Source organism: Desmodus rotundus, chromosome 8 (genome assembly GCF_022682495.2).
Source record: "Desmodus rotundus isolate HL8 chromosome 8, HLdesRot8A.1, whole genome shotgun sequence".
NCBI classification, from domain to species: domain Eukaryota; kingdom Metazoa; phylum Chordata; class Mammalia; order Chiroptera; family Phyllostomidae; genus Desmodus; species Desmodus rotundus.
In genome coordinates, this window is record NC_071394.1 from 87,390,858 (window position 1) to 87,414,965 (window position 24,108).

The 24,108-nt window shown below is 40.0% G+C and overlaps 1 protein-coding gene across 1 annotated transcript in view; it reads left to right on the forward strand.

Moving 5' to 3' along the window:
• Positions 1-24,108, forward strand: part of ERC2 (ELKS/RAB6-interacting/CAST family member 2) — a 932,688-nt gene that overhangs the window by 725,651 nt on the left and 182,929 nt on the right. The window contains exon 16 of the mRNA XM_053930289.1: positions 17,430-17,564. Within this exon, the coding sequence (XP_053786264.1) occupies positions 17,430-17,564 (135 nt within the window). The remainder of the gene's footprint in view (positions 1-17,429; positions 17,565-24,108) is intronic.

Consider the following 24,108-nt stretch of genomic DNA (forward strand, 5'->3'; position numbering starts at 1 on the left):
AGCCAAGAACATTTTTATTCTTTCATTATTATTATTTTTTTATTGACTACCCCAGAAATATGGAAAGGAATAAAGGAGAACATAAACTCCATGAAATCCAAGCACCCAGCAAGAACCATCAATATTTTCTGTTCATCTTTTTGGACCTTTCTCATATATTCATGGATGCATTTACATATGTACATGTATATCCACACATATTCATATATGTTTATATGTAGATATTTATATATTATTTTCTATGAACATGGTTTACTACCATGGTTTACTACATGGTTTGCTACTTCTAAGAATTCAACTACATGTGTGATACTTTTTCCTTCTAATAAATATAAATATCCATTGCTCTTGAATGGCTTCTAAGGATTCTATTATATGGATAGTGGATATTCAATAATTTGTTAACCAAAGTCCAGATATATGGGCACTTTATTTACTTCTCATTAATTGCTACTGTGATGGACATCCCAGTGAACATCCCTTTATATTTTTCATCCTGCATACCTGTCCTCCAGCTTTCTTTTCAGGAGGAGATTGTTGGACCCCAGGGCATGCATAGTTCGAATTTTCATAAATGTGCCAAATTGCCCTTGAGAAAATTTATTCCAATTTACAATCCTGCCAACAGGATGGAAGTGCCTAAAGAACAGGGAAATGAACTTTCCATTTTCTAAGCTTTTCTGAATTTTACCTGCCTCTGGAACTTTGCCTCTAAATGTCTAAAAGACAAAGGCATTTATGAAGTTGCAGTAAAATCAGCAATTAGCAAGATTCTTTATTTGTTCACTAAAATTAACTAATGCTAAACACACTTTGTTTTTTGCTAAGGTTAATGTAAGGCAGCTCAAGGGAATGGCATGGACACAGGGTACTGAGATTTCAGCTAAGCATTTGATACAACAAACTCACATACATATATTTTTATTCATTCATTTATTTATTTTATGAGATAGAGAAATAAGGACTGAATGGTGGTTCAGCTAGATGGATTTATAGTTGATTCAACAGCTCCATCCTAGGCAGGTTGATTAGGGGATCCTGTCACCTCTACAGGCAGGCTGCCAGGCTGTGCTCTGTCCTTCCAAACTGTAAACAGACTTAGTTACAATGGGCCTTTGAAAAATGCAGAGGTTAGGGGTTCTGACCCCAGGACAGTCAAAAGTTTGTGTATAACTTTTGGCTCCCCAAATACTTAGTTACAGGTGTCCCTCAGTTTGCACAGGGAATTGGTTCCAGGAACCCCCACAAATGCCAAGACCTGATGCTGAAGTCCCTTGTATAAAATGGTATAAAGCAATGCATATAGTCAATCCTCAGCATCCTGGGATTCCCAGCTGTGAATGGAAAATACTGTTTTCTGTTCTCAGTTGGTTGAATCCATGCATACAAAACCGGGGGATACAGAGGAATGCCTCTATAGTTATTGAAAAAAATCAGCATGTAAATGAACCCATGCAGTTCAAACCATGTTGTTCAAAGGTCAACTGTATATACAGCCTTTGAAAGCACACTTTTTGAAAATGTGATTCTTCTTAGCTGAGAAGGCTATCTAATACAATGAAAGACATAATTAGAATTGAGAAATATCTCAGCAAGATGGAAATGTAGACCCAAATTTAGATAGGATAAATCTAAAGCAAATATTCAGTAAGGAAAAGAATGAAGCTCATACTTAAAATTAAAACCCTGGTGTGTGTGTGTGTGTGTGTGTGTGTGTGTGTGAGTGTGTGTGTGAGAGAGAGAGAGAGAGAGGGAGAGAGAGAGAGAGAGAGAGAGAATGGCAGAGAAACTGCCCACCAGGATATGCATTTAATTAATTGAAAATCTAAACATCAGTCATCATGACACAGCAGATGTTAAGAAATCAATGCAATGTAAGAGTATGTTAATTATTTTAAAATAGTGTTTAGTGCAGGTAAAGAATTGCATTCAGACCCTGTGCAGGGAATTCACTAAGAGAATCCCTGACACATTATATGATGGGAGTACAGAGAAGGGACTGACTAGTCAAGAGGACATACAATACTTAGGCTAGATAAACTAGAGGCAATGGGCATAACTGCATTTAAATGTCTAAAACCTTAGCATAATGCTCTCCAGTTCCATCCATGCTGTTGCAAAGGGTATAAGCTCCTTCTTTCTCTCTGCTGCATAGAATTCCATTGTGTAAATATACCATAGTTTTTTGATCCACCCATTTGCTGATGGGCACTTAGGTTGCTTCCAGTACTTGGCTATTATAAATTGTGCTGCTATGAACATTGGGCTGCATAGGTTCTTTTGGAGGAGAGGGGATTACAGGAACTACTACAAAGGACACATGGACAAAATCAAGGGGGAGGGTGGAAGTGGGGGAGGGAGGTGGGTTCAGCTGGGGTGGGTTGGAGGGATGGGGAGAAAAGGCACACAACTGTAATTGAATAACAATAAAATTTTTTTTAAACGTCTAAAACCCTCAGCACCCTCCAAAGAGGCAGAAATAGGTCAAGAAGACTGAAACTGCAGCCAAAGGCTCAAAGTATGTCAGGCAGGGAGGACACCCCAGTTAAGCCATTTAATACATTGTCTCATAAGCAAATGAGTTTCCCATCCCTATTGATAGATAATGCATCCTCCAGGGCAGCTGTATGGGAATTCCTGCTTGGGTAAGAAGCTTGTACTAGATTCTTTCTACCAACACATGCATGATGAGTGTTATTTATATGTCCAGTATTCTTCTATGGAGGGCCCAGACTTTGAAATAAAATGAAAATATTTTGCAGAGAAGTAAAACCTCATTTTAACTGCTAACACTAGGAGTACTGTTAATGGTTCACCTATAACCACCACCTGCTAGGGCTGCTGCACAAAAGGAAGGGGCTGCCTCTGTCTCCCAGCACCAACTAGCTCAGGTTTCCCCCTTTCTCTTCCCTGCTCAGGTGAACATTTCAGATGTTAATGTGTTCCTTTGATGGTGGCATCCTCAAATCTTTCCTGTCTGTGCACATTTCCCTTTCCCACTTAGCCTGCTTTTACTTGCTTTCTGTCCACTTTTACTTAGGTTCTTCTCCTCCTGAAAGTAGCTACCACTAACTTTCTTCATATATACAATTACTCTCATAAGCAGTAGAAAAAAGTCCCCTAAACCTTCCCCCTCCCAGAGTAGACAAAAGGACATAAAGAGAGGATCATAGATAGTGAAATAGAAATGACCAATAAATGAATGAAAAGATGCTCAGGCTCATTTATAATTGGGGAAATGTGAATGGGATACAATTTTCCATGTACCAGATTTTTAAATTTTTTTATGTTGTTGTTCAAGTACAGTTGTCTTTATTTTGCCCCCACAACTCCCCCCACCCCAGCCATTCCAACCTCCCACCCTTGATCCTACCCCCCCTTGGTTTTGTCCATGTGTCCTTTATAGATGTTCTTGAAAACCTTTTCCCCCTTTTCCCCCTGTTATCCCTTCCCACCTTCCCTCTGATTACTGTCAATTTGTTCTTAATTTCAATGTCTCTGGTTATACTGCTTGCTCATTTGTTTTGTTGCTTAGGTTCCACTTATTGGTGAGATTATATGGTATTTGTCTTTTACCACCTGGCTTATTTCACTTAGCATAATGCTCTCCAGTTCCATCCATGCTGTCACAAAGGATAGGAGCTCCTTTCTTCCTGCTGCATACTATTCCATCATGTAAATGTACTATAGATTTTTGATCCATTCATTCACTGATGGGCACTTAGGTTGCTTCCAGCATTTGACTATTGTAAATTGTGCTGCCATGAACATTGGGGTGCATAGGTTCTTTTGGATTGGTGTTTCAGGATTCTTAGTATATAATCCCAGCAGTGGAACTGGTGGGTCAAAAGGCAGTTCCATTTTTAGTTTTCTGAGGAAATTCCATACTATTTTCCACAGTGGCTGTACCAGTCTGCATTCCCACCAATAGTGCACTAGGGTTCCCTTTTCTCCATGTCCTCACCTACACTTGTTTTTTGTTGATTTGTTTTTGATGGCCATTCTGACCTGTATGAACTGGTATCTCCTTGTGGTTTTAATTTTTTTTGATATATTTATTGATTATGCTATTACAGTTGTCCCATTTCCTCCCCTTCACTCAACTCCATCCTGCCCACCCCCTCCCTCCCACATTCCCCCCCTATAGTTCATGTCCATGGGTCATACTTATAAGTCTTTGGCTTCTACATTTCCTACACTATTCTTACCCTCCCCCTGTCTATTTTCCACCTATCATTTATGCTATTTATTCTCTGTACCATTCCCCCCTCTCTCCCCCTCCCAATCCCCTATTGATAACCCTCCATGTGATCTCCATTCCTGTGGTTCTGTTTCTGTTCTAGTTGTTTGCTTAGTTTTCTTTTGTTTTGGTTTTAGGTGTGTTTGTTAATAACTGTGAGGTTGCTGTCATTTTTACTGTTCATATTTTTTATCTTCTTTTTCTTAGATAAGTCCCTTTAATATTTCATATAATAATAGCTTGGTGATGATGAACTCCTTGAACTTGACCTTATCTGAGAAGCACTTTATCTTCCCTTCCATTCTAAATGATAGCTTTGCTGGATAGAGTAATCTTGGATGTAGACCCTTGCCTTTCATGACTTGGAATACTTCTTGCCAGTCCCTTCTTGCCTGTATGGTCTCTTTTGAGAAATCAGCTGACAGTCTTATGGGAACCCCTTTGTAGGTAACTGTGTCCTTTTCTCTTGCTGCTTCTAAGATTCTCTCCTTATCTTTAAGCTTGGTGAATGTAATTATGATGTGCCTTGGTGTGTTCCTCCTTGGGTCCAGCTTCTTTGGGACTCTCTGAGCTTCCTGGATGCTGAGTATCTTTTCATATGTCTCTGGGGCCCCTGTATGTCCTCCTTGGAAAAGTGTCTGTTCAAGTCCTTTGCCCATTTTTTAATTGGGTTGTTTGTCTTCTTGGAGTGACGTCATGTAAGTTCTTTATATATTTTGGAGAAAAAACCCTTGTCCAAGGTATCATTGGCAAGCATGTTTTCCCATACTGTTGGTTTTCTTTTCATTTTAAGCCTGTTTTCTTTAGCCTTGCAGAAGCTTTTTATTTTGATGAGGTCCCATTTGTTTATTCTTTCCTTTATGTCCCTTGCTCTAGGGTATGTATTGGTGAAAATATTGCTGAGTGGAATATCTGAGATTTTCCTCCCTATGTTCTCCTCTAGGGCTTTTATGGTGTCACTACTTATATTTAAGTGTTTTATCCACCTTGAATTTATTTTTGTATATGGTGTAAGTTGGTGATTGAGTTTCATTTTTTTGCATGTATCTGTCCAGATCTCCCAACACCATTTGTTGAAGAGGCTATTTTTACTCCATTTTATGCTTCTGCCTCCTTTGTCGAATATTAATTGACCATGGAGACTTGGGTTTATTTCTGGGCTCTCTGTTCTGTTCCATTGGTCTATGTATCTGTTCTTATGCCACTACCAGGCTGTTTTGATTACCATGGCTTTGTAATACACTTCGATATCAGGTATTGTGATCCCTCCTGCTTTGTTCTTCTTTCTCAAAATTGCTGCAGCTATTCGGGGTCATTTATGGTTCCATATAAATTTTTGAAATGTTTGTTCTATATCTGTGAAATATGTCATTGGTACTTTAATATGGATTGCATTGAATGTATAAATTGCTTTGGGTAGTATGGACATTTTGATGATGTTAATTCTTCCAATCCATAAATACCCATGTACCGGATTTTTGAAGCTTGAAAAATTTGAATAGACTCCATGTTGGTACAGTTTAAGCAAAGAGGTGCCAACTGGAAGTTGGCCAATATTTTTGAAAAGAAATTTGATGATATTTCAAAGTTTAATATATATATATATGTATATATATATATATATATATACATATATACACACACACACACACACACACACACTCTATTCCAGGAATCTTTCTCAAATTTCTTTATTTTGCACATTATAGAACCAGCTATTATATGTTTAAGTATCCATCCTTGTTGCAAACATGTACATGAGGACAGACAAAGCTATTCCTTTGGGAAAGTATTCTTTGAAGCATTATTGGAATAATGAATAACTGGACATGACCTAAATGGCCATCATTCATTCACTCATTCAACAGACATTTATTCAACAGACATTTACTATGTGCCAGACAATGTTTTAGGTGCTTGGAATACATCTTGGAACAAAATATACGAAGATTTCTGCCTACTATCTTAGTACGTCAATAGAAGATTGATAAATAAAGAGAATATATACATAGAATGGAATAATATTTATCCATTAAAAATGAGGTAGCTGAACATGATCTTGACATGGAAGGATGGCCAAGACATATTAGATATTTTATTTTTAAAGGGTATGTGCATGTATCTGTGCTTGCATTATGCACAAAGATTTTCTGGAAAGACTGGAAAAAACCCTTAACAGTAGGAGTGGATATTGGGGAAGGGAGAAAGAGAATATTACTTTTTTTTTTATAAAGTCTTTTGTACTATTTAATTTCTCATAGCTAGTATATATGCTTTATATAATGAAAAGCTTATAGATATTATAAAAAGAAAGAAATCATAAAGCTAAATCAGTAGTTCTGCTAGAGAACTAAGGCTTATATCTCAAAGAAAATGGAAAATTCCATAACATATCTGTAGGCATTGAGACCAAAATGATTAGGTGTTTGATGCTGTTCAGACTGCAAGAATGGAAATTAATACCATAGTACTTTGGAATGTAAAACTAAAGACATGAAGTGGGCCTGTGGCATTACTAGTCATGGGCCTGGTAGACTTGTCTGCATATACAAATCAAATAGGAAGACAGCCAGGGGCAGGGGATGGGCCTGGACTGACCAGCAGTCAAGTCTTCTGGGGCTTCCTCTTGAGTTTGTGACTAACCTTGTGGCCTAGAACTAACATTGCATGAAACCGGATTGTTCTGACAAATCCTTATTTGTAGGAGATAGCTTATTTATTTGAGATAGCTCCTGAAATTCTCTGAAGTCTTTGAGAAAATCACTTCAACATCTCCTAGTGCTATGAAGAAACCTTAATTATATACTTTTTTTTTATCTGTTCCTGAGTAGATTCAAGTTTAAATACATTTGGATATTTTATACTTAATACTATTTCAACTTCAGGGTCATAGAAAATGAGGCTTTTTGGATTCCACCTTAAACAAGTGATTAAGAGAAATTGATTTGAAATATGTGTCCATTGATAAATTTAATCTGATGTATTGGGTGGGGGGGGGGGCAGTGTAATTCAACACACTGGGCATTTCCAGAGGAAATTAGAATACAATTTCATCCTTTTTGAAAACTGGATTTCTGTCAGATCCCCAAACCCAGAAGTTCTACTTTGCCTTGTCTTTGGGCGTAAGTCGTTCCAGGAGAAGGGGTGGTGGTTATAAACGAGTTTCATTTTTGGGTGCTGGGAGGGAATCAGCTTAGAGGGGTGAGTGAGGGGATCTGTGAATGAATGATACATCTGTCTTGTTTGTGTGTCTCTGGGAGTGTCCATGGAGACCTTCTATCCAGAGTGGACTATGTGACTCAGACTCTCCTTCCATGTAGAACTAAATTGGTCCTAGGTGGGTAAGTCCAGATTATCCCACATAAAGCTAGTGAGAGCACCGGAATCCAAACAGAGTGAGGATGTCACAGCAAGCAACCCAAAGAGAAGATAATAGTAGGAGGGAATGTTTCATAGATTTGGTATTTGGGACACTCCATTGCCATTTCTCCCTTTCCATTTGTTTTTCAACTGATTGGAAAACTGCTAATGAGTGTGTTTACATTTTCTCCAGTTGTTTCACCCAAGTGTGAAAGCAGCTGGGAGAGGGGTTTGTTCTCTGTCCAAGGCCCCTAGCTGTCTCTCCTCCTGTCTGCCTCTCACTCCCCCAGCTTCCAGGCCCCTTCCACCCTGCCAAACCTCTCCTCACTGTCTCACCACCCCACTCCCTAGGGTTCTTGCTGGGAGCGCTGCTGCTCTTTCAGCAGGGCCAGCAGCCCCACCACATGTTTTGTGTTGCTCACATCCTCCTTTCTCTCTCCCTTTTGTTGTCATTTGTTTGGTTTGGTTTTGAAAGAGGTGAGGTGCAGAGGAGGATTTGGGTTTATGCCCTTCCACTCAGCTTCAGAACTGTGAGCAGGACCAGATTTCATTGCTCCATTTCTATGCTGAGGTCAAAGCCCCTGAGGGAGAACATCCATCTCTACTCTGACAATTCTTGGGTACTCATTCTCTCCTGGCTGCTCTGAATTTCTAGTCTCTCCTGTTTGCTATGCAGTCCACTCTCAGTTGCTTAGTTCTTTCCTTCTGATTAGGGTGTCTCAAGCTTCAGTCATTTTGAGAACGACCTTCACAATGTCTCCCATGCCTTATTACTTAATTTCTATGAGTTCTCTGATGTGCTCGTTCTAATTTATTCAAATACATTTCAAAGTCAACCCATAACTATTAAAAGGCTGTTTACTCCCATGAATCACTTTGTGTGTCTCCAGGTACGTGGACACTGCTTTTCCTAGCCCTTACTGTGTAAGACTTTCTCTGCTCCTTCTTGAGGCACCACTGGGTTTTCTCCTTAGACTAGTCACTGTGCTGTCAGCTTCCAGTAAATTGGCCAATTTTGTTAGGCCATGTTCTGAGGTGTTTTGTTTTAAATTCCTTAGTTGAGGAGATGATTTGGTGATGCCATTTCTGCTTAGGCCAATGATAATAAATATGTGTTGAATGTATGAATTGAATGAATGAAGTACTTTACCTCCCTTGTGAGCATAGTTTTAGAGTCTGAATTCCAATGCCTGCACATAGCTGTCTCTTTTTCCTTCTTACCTCCTCTCTTTTCCTTTTTTCTTCTTTTCCTCCCTCTCTTCCTTCCTTCCGTTCTTCCTGGCCTCCCCTTTTTCCTTTCTTTTCATTTTTTCCTTTTAGTTAAAAAATTGGGATTTGATTTTGAAGCTCACTTTCTGAAGAAACCCATAATAAACTATGCACAGAATGCATCCTTAGTTATTAGGAGAGTCTGGGATTTTTTTGGAGACTCTCTATTGACTCTCTGAGTTGAAACAGTTTAGATTCCACATAAAATATGTGTTGTTTACCCAGGCTCTTCATGCTCTGCATACTGTTATAGTCCTTGAAGAGCTTGTCAGTGACAAGTAAGATAAATGAATGAAGAGGGCTTTACAAGTGTTTAAAAGCTAAGTATAGCATGTGCTGCCCACTACTTAATTAAACAGACCTGTGCTTAACTAAGTAACTTTGTGGTGGAAATTTCTAGAGCCTTCTCCTTCCCCCCACCCCCACATCTCCAGAGGAGGGGCTCAGGATGTTAGAGAGTCCTTGGTTGTCTGCAGTTGCTCATGTGTGAGCCTAGGTTCAAAAAGATTTTGCTGGTTGGAGCACTAAAAATTAGTGTAGATGGTGGATAATGACTTTTGAGTTTATATGAGGATAGGTCACCAACCTAGATTCCCTTCAGGCTTGACCAAGATTTTATAATGTGTCTGAGTTCCCTCCTTTTCACTTAGAACTTTAAAATCAAAGTGAGTTGCTTCTCTTCTCAGCTCTGATTGGAGTCAATGTCCAGAGAGTCAGGGCCCATTTCCAGATCAAGTTTAATTGCTTTTTTTTGTTTTTTTTCTTAATGAAGGGTCAGTTTTTGTGGATCTGAGCAGTAAGGTACAGTGGTTATGTAGAAAGCTTTGAAATGATAGTCCCAAATCTACTAGTCATGTGATCTCCGGTATGCTTGTTTGTCTTTCTAAGCTTTGGTTTCTTCATCACTAAAGTGAGGATAATAACAGCCTCTGCCAGGGCTGATATTCAGGTCATATATATTTGAGTCACTCTTAGTTCTCAGGAGTTTCTGGCCCTTCCTAGCAGCTATTAAAGATTCTGAATACAGCCTCCTGCAACCTGCATCATAGGGTCAGTGTGACTGTCCCAATGAGATGACAGGATAAAGTGCTGTGCTTGGCAGCAGCAAGGGCTAGGTGAGCATTGGGTATTATCGATGATGTCTGCAGCTGGCGCCCTCTCACAGGGCCAGTAGTCTTTCTGCCACGATTAGGGATCCTATTCTCCACCTTATCAGCAGAGTACCCAGAACTCTCTCTACAAATAATCCTTCCTCCATGGTTTGCATTGGCAGGTAGCATAACAGAAGTGGTGATGCTCCTGGACAGTCATTGTCCTTAACCCTTTGTGTAATTCCTTGGGTTCCTAAAGTGGCAGCAGAAAGTTGTTTACCAGAATAGACTCCTTCCCATGATTTTATGAGGAAAAAAAAGCTGCACAACATGTAAATTAAGAAATAAGAACAGTACACCAGCATCTATCCATGTAGAATGTGGTTCATGCTAAAGACACTTTACCATACCTCTCTCATTTACCTCTGTTCCAGGAGCAGAGGCTCGTGGAACAGTGATTCATTCTGAGTCTCAAAGTGAATATTTGGTAGAAAAAAAGAATTAGTGCCAGGACTGTGTTACTTCCCTGCAGAAGGTGAAAGATCTATCTCCCTAGGTGATGAGAAATCTCAAGAGCAGAGCATGGGAAGGCTTGGTACCACAGGAATGTGTCCTCTGCAACAGTTAGGCACAGGCTTGTTCATCATTCAACAAGGGTTTGAGCTGGGATTCCCACAAAACAGACTCAGATACAACAATTTTGAGCAGGTGGTTTATTTGGGAGGTGATCCCAAGAAGCATGGTGAAAAAAATAAAGTAAGACAACGAAGGCAAAAAGTGACTAAAGGTGCATTATGGGAAATGTTCTGTTATAGTCAACAAAGCTTGTACCCTGGTGAGGACCTATTGAGACATTCTGGAACATGCCATAGTGTTGTCCCACTAAGGTGTGAGGGTACTGGTTATTTATTAATTGCCTCCCTCCCTCATAGATTGAGAGTTGTTTGGAGAGCCTGAGCTCCCCATCATTTCTGGTCTGCCTTGTTCCCTGGCTGAACCTGTTTCTGTGGCTAGAGGAAGACCTCAGGCAGAGAGATATGTAGGGGCATGAGGTGGGAAGACAATAGCACATCTAATATTCTCCATTCAAGCTGCAGGTGACCTCCAGGGTAGAACAAGAGGATGTGGAGAGGCACAAACATTCTCTATAACAATTAAAATAAAATAAGGGTACTTAAAAAGTAGGTACAAAAACAGCAGCCATACCCTCTATGGTGACCTACTAATTTTCTGTCTATAAATAAGGACTGAGAGAGGAGTCTTCCCCAAAGTTGGGAGGGAGAGTTTCATCAATGTTGTTTAGCTGGAGGACTGATCAGCTGAATGAGGAGAGATCAGATGAATTTTTGAGGCAGGACTGATGTAATAGAAGTGGATTATGTAGTATTTGTAAAAACATAAATGTCAAGAGATTGGCACATTTTTCCCAGAAATGTCATAGTATAGCAAGTGTGAGCATATATGTAAATGGTTATGGCTGTCTTAAATTCCTTCCCAAATGACCCAAGTTGATAAGTTCTGTTGAGAAATAAGAAAGTGAATTATCTCAAATATGTTTTCTGCTCTTTCCACGTCCAGTGAAGGAATGAAAAAAGCAGCATGTATGCACACATATACCTCTCATGTCTTGAGTTTCAATTCCCCATGTTGACCTATGTTTCCTCTCAAGGTGATTAGAGGGTGAGTTTACCATGGAATCTCCCCAGCGCACTTTTCCTTATACCTGTATCCATGCCAACTTTTCAAATCTTTGCTCAAGGGGCACCTGACCCAAGGAGCTAGAGGAGATTTCTCCTGCCTCTGGACATTCATGTGATCCAATCCCTTGATTCTTGTTTTCCTTCCCATATTGTGTTATCATCAGTCCTCTAATTATTCATGTCTTATTCATCTTCACTTTGTCACTATAGTAGGGCTGTGGAGTCAGAAACCTAGGTGAAGTCCTGTTCTTTAACTCACTAGCTAAGCAATCATGGGCTTACTTCCTCATGAAAATGGCTAAGACAAAAGCAGGGACTTAGTGAAAGCATACTGGTCAAGCACTTATCCTGACACAAGTGGTACTTGTCTTTGTGGTTGCAGAAGTTTAGTGTGTGTTGAATGAGTTTCTGTGCAGTATCCACAGTAAAAGCCTTTCCATCATTGATTCTCACTTATTCCCATAAAGTTCCCCAATGCTGCTAATATGCAGCATATTCTCCTAATATGGAGCGAAGTTCTAATATGCTGCTTCTTTATCATTCTGCTTCACTTTTGTCCTCCAAGAGTGACCCAAGCATTGGAACCCAGACCCACATGAATGTCCATTGTGATCCATTGCCAGGTGGGCCTGGTGAATGAATGTTCAGGAAATCCTTTCCTTCCTCACTGTCCACTCGTTACCTGGTTTCTCCATCTTTTACACACAAACAAGAACTGTTGACCTTGCTCTGACTTAGCAAAAATAAGATTGGTAGAATAGTACTGGACTATTTTGGATTTTTCTGGAAAGAAATAGGGAGAAAAGAAAACCTGATAGGATAAAGTGTAATTGCTATTGTATGGTATTATCTCCATATCCCATAGCAACAAATCTTATGATATTTTTTCTTATTTAAACCATATTCATGAAGAGTTTATTGTTAACTTGATCCAGATGACTGATCAAAGCATAGTTTGTTATTGCCACCTTGCTAAAATATTTTAAAGGCAGTTTTGATATTACACTTTATAGCTACATATTGCCATTAAGCTATTGAGTCTATTACTAGTCAATCAAGGATTTTCATTTTGTTTCAAGACCTCCTTGGATAAACTTTTCAGAGATGTCAAGAGAGATGGACTAAATGGCACCTTTTCACAGATGGTGTTCATCAGGGATTTTAGTTAATGGAGCAAGTTTCAGTTTTCTATGGTTGGTTTTTGGTGCTAACAAAAGTATTCCAAGGCCCCTGCTCTTCCAAAGGCTAGGGGATAGTAAGGAAATGAACCCCATAGTAACCCAATACCCCTTATCATTAATGAAACAAGTAACCAGGGACATGATAGAGTATATTACTGCATCCATTTTACTAAAGAGTGGAATATTTCTTGAAGAAGAACAATTTTACTTTTCCAACAGCCCAAAGCTGTACATTTATCTTGCTCTCTCCACTTCCAAGAACAACAGTAATCACAAACAAATATATAACAGGAACAGTTAAACCATCATATGGAGAGTTACACACTCAACTGGCCCATCCTAGATGCTGATTGTGTTTTTTTCCTTTCCTTTGTTTCAGTAGCCTATACCCTTTCCATTCATTCCTTCATACATACATATACATATTTGACAGACATTAATTACTACTTACACACCAGACTCTGTGCTAGGTGGTGGGTATAAGGGTGATTAAGACATAGCATTTCCCTCAAGATATTTTCAGCCTAGTGGTGGAGAAAGCCAAGAAAGCATATAGTTATTTAGCATTCACTGAGGGAAGAGATGTGATGGGATAGGGGTTGAAGGAGGGTTCCAGATTCCGGGGAAGGCAGTGGAAGAGAACTTACTCTTTTCTGAGGTGGGCTTAGGGAAGGCATTTCTGGAAGTAACAGCGTTGAAGCTAAGACCATAAGAACTAATGGATATAACTCAGGTAAAGAGAGGATAAAGGCATGACAGGAACAGAGGCAGCATATCCAGGGCAAAAGAGAGGGGGGAGTAGCGGTGAGGCTGGAAAGTGAAGAGCAGTGACCTCCCTAGAGCCTTGTAAACTGCAGAGGAAATGGGGCTGTTTTCCTGAGGGCAGTGGGGAGCCTCTGAGGAACTTGAAGCCAGGGAGTAACTGCCTTCAAGTTGCTCACTTCGGGGACTGTCATTCTGGCTACAGGTTGTGTTCAATGGAAGGCAAGAGTACAACAGGAGAACTATTAGGGTCCAATTGCCCTGGAGAAATAAGGTGGTGCCTGGAAGGAAAAGGAAGTAGAAAATGAAATCTGATTAGATTTGTCTCAGAAGTCATGACATAATATCGTAAAACTAATATAACACAGCCAAAAGTGAAAGTGTCAGGTCAGCCATTTGGTAGACACTGAAAAAGAAATAAAAATGGGCTTCAGTGAATTGCGAAATGAATCTGAATTTCCAAGTGCAGTGCATTGGAAAGCTATCCCTCTCCAACCCTATATTTTTTCCTGGGAATTCAGCTATGACTGCCCAAAAGATCTGCTGTTTAAATCTTTGTGGTAGGCACCTCGTGTTGTCTGATGGCTATAGGGATATCAACCAGTTTGCATGGAATCACCCAGTAAATGTATCTGAAGTGATTTGAACAAACGGTATTTTTGTTCCAAAGCTTGTTAAAATTTTCTGCAGACTTTTTTTCCCCATCAACCTTTAGGGAGTCTTATTCATGGCTTCCTATCCTTCCAGACCAGTCTTGGTGTGTTAGGAAACCAATACAATTGGGTAGTGATGAGGATATGTGGTGTAGATAAAAAAAAAAATTAAAGGAGATTTATTTTCAATCTGAGAATTAGCAAGCAGGATTGTTCAAACTTTTTTGTAGGAGGAAAAACTAGCAACCAGTCTGTAAGAAATCGGTCACAGTTTAGGGGATATGTTACAAGCAAGATAAATAAAAGTAGTCTAGAGTATCAGGCCAAACTCTCATTTTTCATCTCCGTTTCACGCTCTTCTCTTCCAGCCCAGACTAATCAAAAGAAGCCTCTTCCGCTCACAATTGCTCTGTGTACATTTCCCCCAGATCTGGTATTCACATGAACAACGTGGTTTATTTATATTTCAGCACCAAATTGGAAAGATGACATCATTCATTTACAGTCTTTATCCCATGACATGCCTACTCTCCAACACCTCATTTCAGCAGACACATTTAGGACTGCATATAGCATCTTGTTTAGCTTGTACATTCTTTTATGGGATACAGTTCAAAGGTAGGGAACTTTAGGCCTGTCGCCGGTAAGAAAATAATCTCATAAAATCACAGGAGCTTCCCCAAAGGATAAGGACATTATGATATTTACAATAGCAGTTATTTTTTGTTCATTTAGGCTCTATCGTTCATTCTTAGGCAAGTCCCTTCCTTATTGACCATAGCAGATCTTTTAACTCCCTTTAGGCCCTTGGAATTCTATTAGAAGACACAATTCCGGATTTATTAGTTCACAAGTTCAAAAGTACAGGCTGCTAATAGTACTGGAATTTTATGTGTGAATGCTGAATTTCAGAATCTCCTATACACGGGTAGACTGTATAAGGGAAATCTCAGTACTTGGTCAGCAACAGCCCCACTGACCTGTTTCTCACAAGACATAACTTGTCCATTGGGTCTTTCGATACTTTAAGTGGCCAAGTGAAGGAGAAATGCTATCAGCTGCAAAAGGTTGCCTGGGATTTTTAATTTGTTATTTCACCCCAATTTTATTGATTTCATCCATATAATGCTTTTTTTTTTTTTACATCTGCTCTGGGACTGTTCAAATATTGCACACATTTCAAAAAAATGAAATGAGTAAGTCATGAGACATCCTTTGGCAGGTAGAATTGGGATGTGAGGTGTTTTTAAAACTTAACAAAATCAAAGCATATATGAGAAAGCTATTTCTACCTGTTCAGCTGTTTGCCATTTTTGTTAGCAGCATGGCAAAGAGAAAAGTCTAGTGATTAAGAAGTGGAAGACCCAGAAAACCTCCATGTTCTATGTCAAGAAAGAGGCTCTAGGGGCTGAAATCTATGCCTTGATTGCAAATGGAGATAGTAATAATTCCTCCCAGGAAAGTTTTGAGGATAAATTAGACTGTACATGAAAAAAACTATAAAAATACACTATGTGAGGTCCAGAATTATTATCAGTGTATTATTTATATCACATAATAAAATTCCAACTGGTTTGGAGGTTTGCTAGCCTCTGACTTCCAACACTCTTAAAGTGCTGATGGCTCATTGTCATTTCCAGCTACCAGTGAGCTTCTGATGCCGATTCATGAGATATCTTCAACTCTCAGTAACCTTCTCTGGCTGGAAATAAATCACACCTTGCCCCTAGAAGGGCAGCACCCCTCGAAAATCATGGCCCCTTCTTCCCTTCTCTCACTGCAGCAACACGCATGTGCATCTACATTTGCTAGACCCTGTGCTAGATTCTGGGGTGAGGCAGATGGAAGAAAGATGGACAGATAAATCCATGGTTACAGAATGGTAGTAAGCCAGAGGTGCACATCACCTAACCTCAAGGGTGCAGTCAGGAAAAGGCTGTCAGTTGGCCAGACCCAGAAGTTAGAAGTGAGGCAAGGTGGCTGGGAGAAGTGTCTCAGGCAAAGAAAATGTGTATCAAGAAGGAGAAGTGCCTTAAAGTAAACAACAGCAATAATAGTAATAATAGCATTTGACTTTTATTGCGAGCCACTGTGTGCCAGGTTCTGAACTGACACTTGAAGTTCATCATTGGGAGGGTGGCACTATTACTCCCATTTTAGAGTTGAGGAAATTGAGGCATAGAAATAGTTAACCAAAGAACTTATGTGCATGTCCCATGGACATGAACAATGGAGGGGGGATTTCCAGGGAGGTCCTGGGTGGGGGAAGGCAAAGGGGGAAAAATCGGGACAACTGTAATAGCATAATCAGTAAAACTGAATCCAGGCAGTCATCTCTAAACCCACATTTGTAGGCTTTCTAGGCTGGATATTTTTATTTTCCTCTTTCCATGGTCTTTAGGTATTTTTCTAAATTCTGTGACCCTGTTAAGTCAATTCATTGCTTTTATATTATTTCCCTGCATAGCAAAACAATACAATAAAAACAATTCTGTGGCCCAAGGGTTTTTACTATGACACCTAGTTGCCTCCTGTGACAAACATAGTGGAAAGTAAATTAGAGTGGTCAGCTCTTCACCCTTGACTTTGCTCCTTTTGCTCAGTTTTCTGCCAAAACTTTATCAGTTAAAATGTCCATAGCATGCCATTTGCCAGAAGTCATCATAGCAGCAAACCATTTCCATTAACATTTTTGCATTTGGCAGCTTTCAAGTGGATTTCTCTGCTTTGTCTTGCAAAACCATCGTTTGTCTGTGGCCCTGTGTCTCCATCCAGTCCTTTCCCATTTTTTCATTTAAGGCTTCCTTCTCTTGCTTGCTCTAGAGTGTAGGAAGTGATTGTTGGCAGTTTGTGATCCTAAGCTTCCTCTGGATCTCTGTGATTGTTTGATATGCACCTTATGAATTGTCCTTTCTTTTCCCCTTTTAAATCATGTGGGAGAAGTACATTTACATCTGCAAATGTAGGTCCAAGAACATAGTAGCTTCACAGAAGTGACAAAGCCTCTTTCACCAAAGCATGGTGCATTCTTCACAAAGTGTCAGTTTGACTAAATATAAAAACCTCTGGATTAGGTACAAAGGGAGCCCTCTAGGTGCTATAATAATGCCCCAAGTCTCTTTGGCTGGTCTTCTAGCTCCTGATGAAATCTCCCCTGATTTTTGTGTGCACAGACCCAGAACAGAATGAAGCTGATGGCGGACAACTACGACGAGGACCACCACCATTACCACCACCACCACCATCACCACCACCACCGATCTCCTGGGAGGTCACAACATTCCAATCACAGGCCCTCTCCCGACCAGGTCAGTTTCATTGCCGCTTACCTCCAGGACCCCTTTTACCCTTTGGATATTTTAAGATAAAATAAATAATCCTCAAGAAATAATAAACAGCATAAAGTGATACGTTCTTTGAACTGAAACTAATAGCTTTGGTATTTATTTCCATCACTCAAGGAATCTAAATGTTTTCCTTTCTCCTTCCTCTTTAAGGTTTTGTCTGTTCTTGTGTATGTTATGCATTTTCTTTCCTCCCCTCCTTTCTTCTTTCATAGATATGTCATCTATTGCTGGCTCAGTATCTATTGGTGGGTTACTTTGGAATGCCTTTTTCAGAGTTTTAAGAGAAAGCACTTTGTCTCCATGAGCTTGGCAACCAGAGAAGTTTTGAGTTTGCTGAGCACTTTTCTAGAAAATTCCTTAGTGATGCAAATTAACAGCGGGGTAAAACAATATGAAAAGAAATCAGTTTTGCTTGCATTTTAGCCAGTGAAGTCAAGGGGTCTGGTTTATTTGATTTGGACCCTATCTTCTCCTTTGACTAAGTAAAGCAAGTGAAAAGATGGATTGACAAAAACAATAATTTCCTGTGATTTTTAACTATTTTGTATTCACCCACCAAATACAAAAACTACTTATAGCACTTGGTATTAAAACTCTGGAAGGTGAGTTTCATGGAAACTATTAAATTAAATGCAAACTAGCACGATGATATAATCAATATTAGCAGTATTTCCATCTTGATCATACTATTATTACCTTTTCTTTGTGATCCTAGTGTAACTTAGGCAGAAAATTTCAAGAGGGGTGGAGTATAGGTAATGGAATACAATCATCTGGATAAGTGTGAATGCCTTTGTTATATATTTCTGAATATGTGAGTGGAGGCCTTATTGGAATTACCTGTGTGAAGAGGGTTTAAATTGCTTTTTGGAGGAACAGGTGCTTAATATGCTTCAGATGGCTTGGCTTCAATTTTCACTTCATATTACTAACATCCCAAAGGAGGTTAAGATTCTAGGTGTCCAAGATGGTTTACCAGGAGTACAACTCCAGGGGGAGCCATTTGTATAGTATACGACTTAAAAAGGCTCCCTGGAGTGTGCAGTGAGGTCACTCCAACCAGGAAGCCCCATACCCTCACTCCCGGCTTGGCCCTACCCTTGTACTGGGAAGCGCTTGTCTTCAGAGACCTCAAAGCTGAAGAAGGTGTTCACACACAGGACACCTCAGTATCTGAGGCCAAGTACAGAAAGGCACCAGTTTATATTATTAGCTAAAAATTGGTTTCAATGTGGAGATCAGCAAAGTGGAAAGAAATGTTATTTTTATGTCATTATCTTATATGACTGTGGTTTTAGTTTGAGTTGGTTTTATTTCTTCAATTCTCATTCCTCACAACCAATACCCTCCCCCTCAACATGTCCCAGTATGACTGGCATCCTGCTAACCCAATCTCTTCATTCTCATTCTTAGTCCGTACCCTTTGTTCCTTAACCTTCTCCCATCAGGGGTGAGTGTGAGGTTTTATTTGAGCTCCTGGAAGGCTTCCCCCCAGAGAAACAGAAACTGGGCAAGCTGAAAGAAGGATTTGGAGCCCCATTGGGGGAGTGGATCACATAAGGATGTGTTGAGACTACAGACAGGCTTGTTTTATCACAGATACACATATGCTAATGTGTCCTCCTACCAACAGAGCAGCAGATCAAATTTATCTGCCTTGTGAATGATATTTCTTACAAAAGCTTATCTCTTGCTACTTTCCCAGAGGTCTTTAATCATAAACTAGAATGCTTGCCTGCTCGATTGACCCTCTTATGCTTGTCCACTGATGTGAGAGGTTGTCACAGGGCAGAAATCATGGCTCAGGGGTGGTGCCCTTTCCAGAACAGTTAGCATTCCTTGAGGAGTGTCTGGCTAAGATATGTCATCAGGACCTCTGACACACCTTTCTCAATGCTACTGTTAGGAAGATGGTGATGCCCTTTCACTTTCACATCCTTCATTTCAGTGCCCACTCTAAGCAACCCATGGACATAGAGGCAGATAGTTCCATCCTCTACAGATGAGAAATCCTGGCCCTGAGAGGATGGGGGTGAACTTGACCAGAGTCCTGCTGCTGGTTATTTGCTCATTCAACTAATACTTGGAGCATATATTCTATGCCAGTCACTATGCCTTCAAGGAGTTTGCTGTCTAGTCCTGGGACAAAAATTCAGATCATCTGATGTCTCATTTAATTTTTGTCTGGATCATGTCAATCAGAACATGACAGATAAAAGGTAGTCATAATTTAATTAGGGGCCCATGACTTAGGAAGTTACGCTGAAGTGGGTGCATCAGGAAGTGACTTACTATTGGCCAGGAGGATAAGTTTTAGTTTTAAATTGGAATCAGCAAACCTATAAGACTCCTTTGCTGTACTCTTTCAGTTAGAGAAAGAGAGTTAAACAAGGAGCCCTGGTATGAGTATGCTGGCACTAGTGATAGTAAGGCCTTTTTGGACTAGCTGTCCTAGGTCTGGGGAAAGGATGATCCCCCCTATACTGGAGACTTGAGATTCATAATCATCAACAACTCCTATTAATAGGAGTATTGTTCTAAATCCAAGTCCCAGAGTGTAACAGGCTTAAAAGGCCGGGAAGTCTTTCCTAATTGATTAAAAACTCTGCACATAATTAATTGTATAAGCCTATATACTAATATGTATGGAGTGGGTTACTTCTCAGGAGAAAGTGACAGCCTTATGTCAGTATGTGACAACATTGGAGTCTAAATAACAGATGATTTGAATACAATTTGAACTAAATGTCCATAATGTACCCATGTTAACTGAGCTGATTTAAAGGGGAGACATCTCCTCCAAGATTCCCAATCCCCTTCCCATCAATCTTCCAGCCCCGACTTTCCTGTGGCCCTGAGGGTTGATGACAATGTGTTCTGGAAGAGGGCCTACCTCTTCCAATGTCTTGTTGACATTGTCTTCTGTGATTTAATTAGAGATCAGAACATGAAAATGAAGAAATATAAAAATCCATCCCATTGCTACTTTCCCAGAGAAACTCATTTTTCCTTAGGAAATTCAATTTAAGTATTGCCAGGCTTGCAGAATTCGATTCTTTTTCCATTGTTTCCCTGTCCCTCTCCCCTTCACTATGATTTTTCTTTCTCCTCAGGAGAAACTGAATCCAAGGGTTATAAGTCTAGACTAACATTTCCCAAAGTAACTTTTGGAACATTAGTCCCATGAGGATAGTCTCGAAACAAAGATTCAGTGGGCAAAGAATTTTGGGAAAGTGCTGCATATTATAATTCAATCTTGGAGAGTCTTGGTGCAATTAGCAGATCAAAGGATTGAAAAAGTCATATAAGAAAGAAAGCTCTCCAATTTTATTTAATCCAGCATTTCCCAGATTTATTTGATCATAGAATCTTTTTTTCTTTTCTTTTCTAGTAACATCTGTGCTGTGAGAAATACTGTTCTCAGAGTATCAGGTGAAGAAAGAGACTACCCAGTTTAAAACATGGCTGATCTAGTTTCCAGCAGTGTTTTTCATCTTAAGGTGGAGTTTTGAAGTAATTTTCCTTATGCTTTGCATAGCAGAAAATGAGAGTTCCCCTTTCATTTATTCCTTGGGATACCTTTATAAAGAATATAACATCTGAGAATGTGTTATGCCACCCAAAACCCAAAAGATCTGAACTGAAGGAGCCATTAAAAGGATGAGGACCCAGAAAAGCCAGGATAATCATAAATTCTAAGTCTCTCAGGGATTGAAAGTGAGTGTGATGAGGGCAAAGGAGAATTTGGGGAACATGTCAGAGAAATCAGGGGATATGGCAATCCAACAGCCAAAAAGGAGCAGTTAATAGTTGGTGCCCTATGACCCCCAGGGTGGCCACAGTCATTGACTATGTCCAAGTAGAACATTCAGACAAATCCCAGTAACACCTTTAGGAAATCCTTTAAACCAAGAAGCGGGCACAAGGGCAGACAACAAATATTTCCCATGATACAAGCTACTGGTGAGCTTTGAGAAGCACCGAGACCAAAGAACAGATGGAACATGCTGGAAACACATCAGTGATTTTATTTTTTGTGAAGTCATCAAGACTTATTTTAGGAAAACTAAGTTGAAGCTCAGCTTCTCCTAAATGCCCTCTGTACTTGTCGTCATCAGTATCATCTATTATTTTCTTTAAATAGGATCTGTCCTTGACTTATCTATGATGTCAAGCCTTTTTACTTTACTTTTTCCAGGCATCATATGATTTTTATTGTTCCTGAAAAAAGTACTATTTTATTAATCTCCTTCCAGTGCTCCCAGGTGTGAACTAACCCCGTGGGTAAGAAAAGCACACCATCAGAGTGAGCACCACACTCCAGCCAACTCAAAATGCCAGGTCTTGGTTAAGCTGCCCTTTGGCGTTCAGGATTCCCATTTCCATACCTGGGTTTTGGGTTGAATGTTTGGGCCCCTTAGACCCTGGACCTCACTGTTTTGTTTTGTTTTGGTTTGGTTTGGTTTGGTTTGTGTGTGTGTGTGTGTTTGTGTGTATGTGTGAAAAATTAACTTCCATTTGTTCAAGCATCTGCCACTCTGACTCTAATGTGCGGGGGCCTAAATGGCAGAGAACCTAAACGTGGTTTGGCTGGAAACCCTGGAATATTTGGCCACTTTCCAAGCCCAGAGTTCTCCTCTCCTCTTTCTCCTTCCTTTGGATGGAAATGCTCCCTCACAGGAGTTTGGAAGCTCAAGAAATGTTCACTGCCTTGAAGACTTTTGGGTTCTACTTAAGTTAAATTCCACATTTCACTTATAAAAATTCCACTTCTAAAGAAGAGCCACTGAGTCCAGGAGCATGGAGGCAGCATATTTACTAAATTGATAATGGAAAGATTTGGTCGAATTTTAGATGTTATCCATATTCTTTGTTTCATATTGCAAAGCACATTTACACCAGTCGGACCTATAATAGGCACTCTGTAAACGTCTGAGTGAGTTGTTCCCACAGCACCTCTGGGAACTAGAAGGAGCAGATAGAAGTATCTCTGTGGTAAAGAAAAAGATCTCCAGATAAAGAGTGAGCTCAGAAAGGTTGTTAGTTATCCAGAGTCATACCTCTGGAAGTCAACAGGCCCAAGATGAAAACCTGAGTCTCTGAGCACTGTCCATTGGCGGCAAACCTCTTTGGATATTAGTATGGATGTACAAGGAGGGACCCCCCAAAACTGGAATTATCTCCTAGAGGGCAGGCCCCTTGTAGTACAGGCTTCCTCGGCCAGGTGAGTGTTCTAGAAATCCACCTGTATCAGTGTACCAGCTGGTCGTGTTGTGAGAGGCTGTGTTTGGCTTCAGTGAATTTATTTTGAAGATTCTTTTGATGTGTTTGCCCATTTCACGATGGGTGATTTATGAGCACACCTGCCCACACCATGCTGCATGTTCAGCAGTTTCTGACCTAAAATGAGATGACCCCTGTACCCCACCTTCCCTATTCACCTGATCTTGTCCCACGTGTTTTGCTGATATGGAAGAAATGAAACAAAAATGTCAGAATCACTAAAAGGCTTCAAAATTGACGAGTTCAAAAACTGTTCTGAGCACTGGAAAAAAAGTCTTGTTAAGTGTATTGCATCACATGGAGACTACTTTGGAGGTGACTGAAGTTTAAACATGTAAAACTAAATACACAATTTTTTATAAATAAATTATGGTTTTTATGGATCCCCCATCATATTTGTGCAACCAAATGTTTTGAATATGGTTGCATGGCTATAATGTTAAGTTTTCCTCTAATGCAAATATGCTTTCTTTTCCCCATTAAATTGTAGGAAATTTTATCCTATTTTTTATTTTGATCAATGTTGAATTAAAATGTTATCTCCTTAGTTCTCTTTCCACTTGCCTCAGCTTTCATTTTCTTTATTTCCTTTTTTCTGTTTTGTACTTTATTCCTTTCATTTCTCACCCCCCCCCATTTCACCTATTCCCCTTTATTCTTCTCTATCCCCGTTGTCCTTGTGCCAAACAAAATATGGCTTCTTCCAACTCCCCCACCACCATGTAATTGCCAGAGTGAGATTCTCAAGGAGTGGAAAGCATGGCACAGAGAGGGCAGGGGGAGTCACTCTAGGTTATAAGAGGACCTTGGCAGTGGCTTGCCAGAATGCACATTCCTTTGTTCACTCACCCTTGAGCTACTGCACACAGAAGGGTCTGGTACAAGCCAGTCCCCCTGGCTTCAAAGTTAAGGATGCTTTAATCGGTCAAAGGCTGCCATTAGATCAGCTAGGGCCTTAGGAGTACTTGCAGATAACGGCAGACACTGGGTTTTCCATTTGCATCTTTAACTTTAGGACAACTACTCTGCTATTTTATTCCTAGAAAATTGATTACCCTAGTACTATATATTACCCAGTCCACTTGGCAATTTCTGAAACCCAGCTGTAGATGTGAGTGACCTTTAGTCCTTTTCTCTGCAGCTCCTGGTTACTCTGTGGTCCTGGCGCATGTTGGCTTTCAGCTGAGATGTGAGTCTGTAGTGCTGGACATCTTTCAGAGTA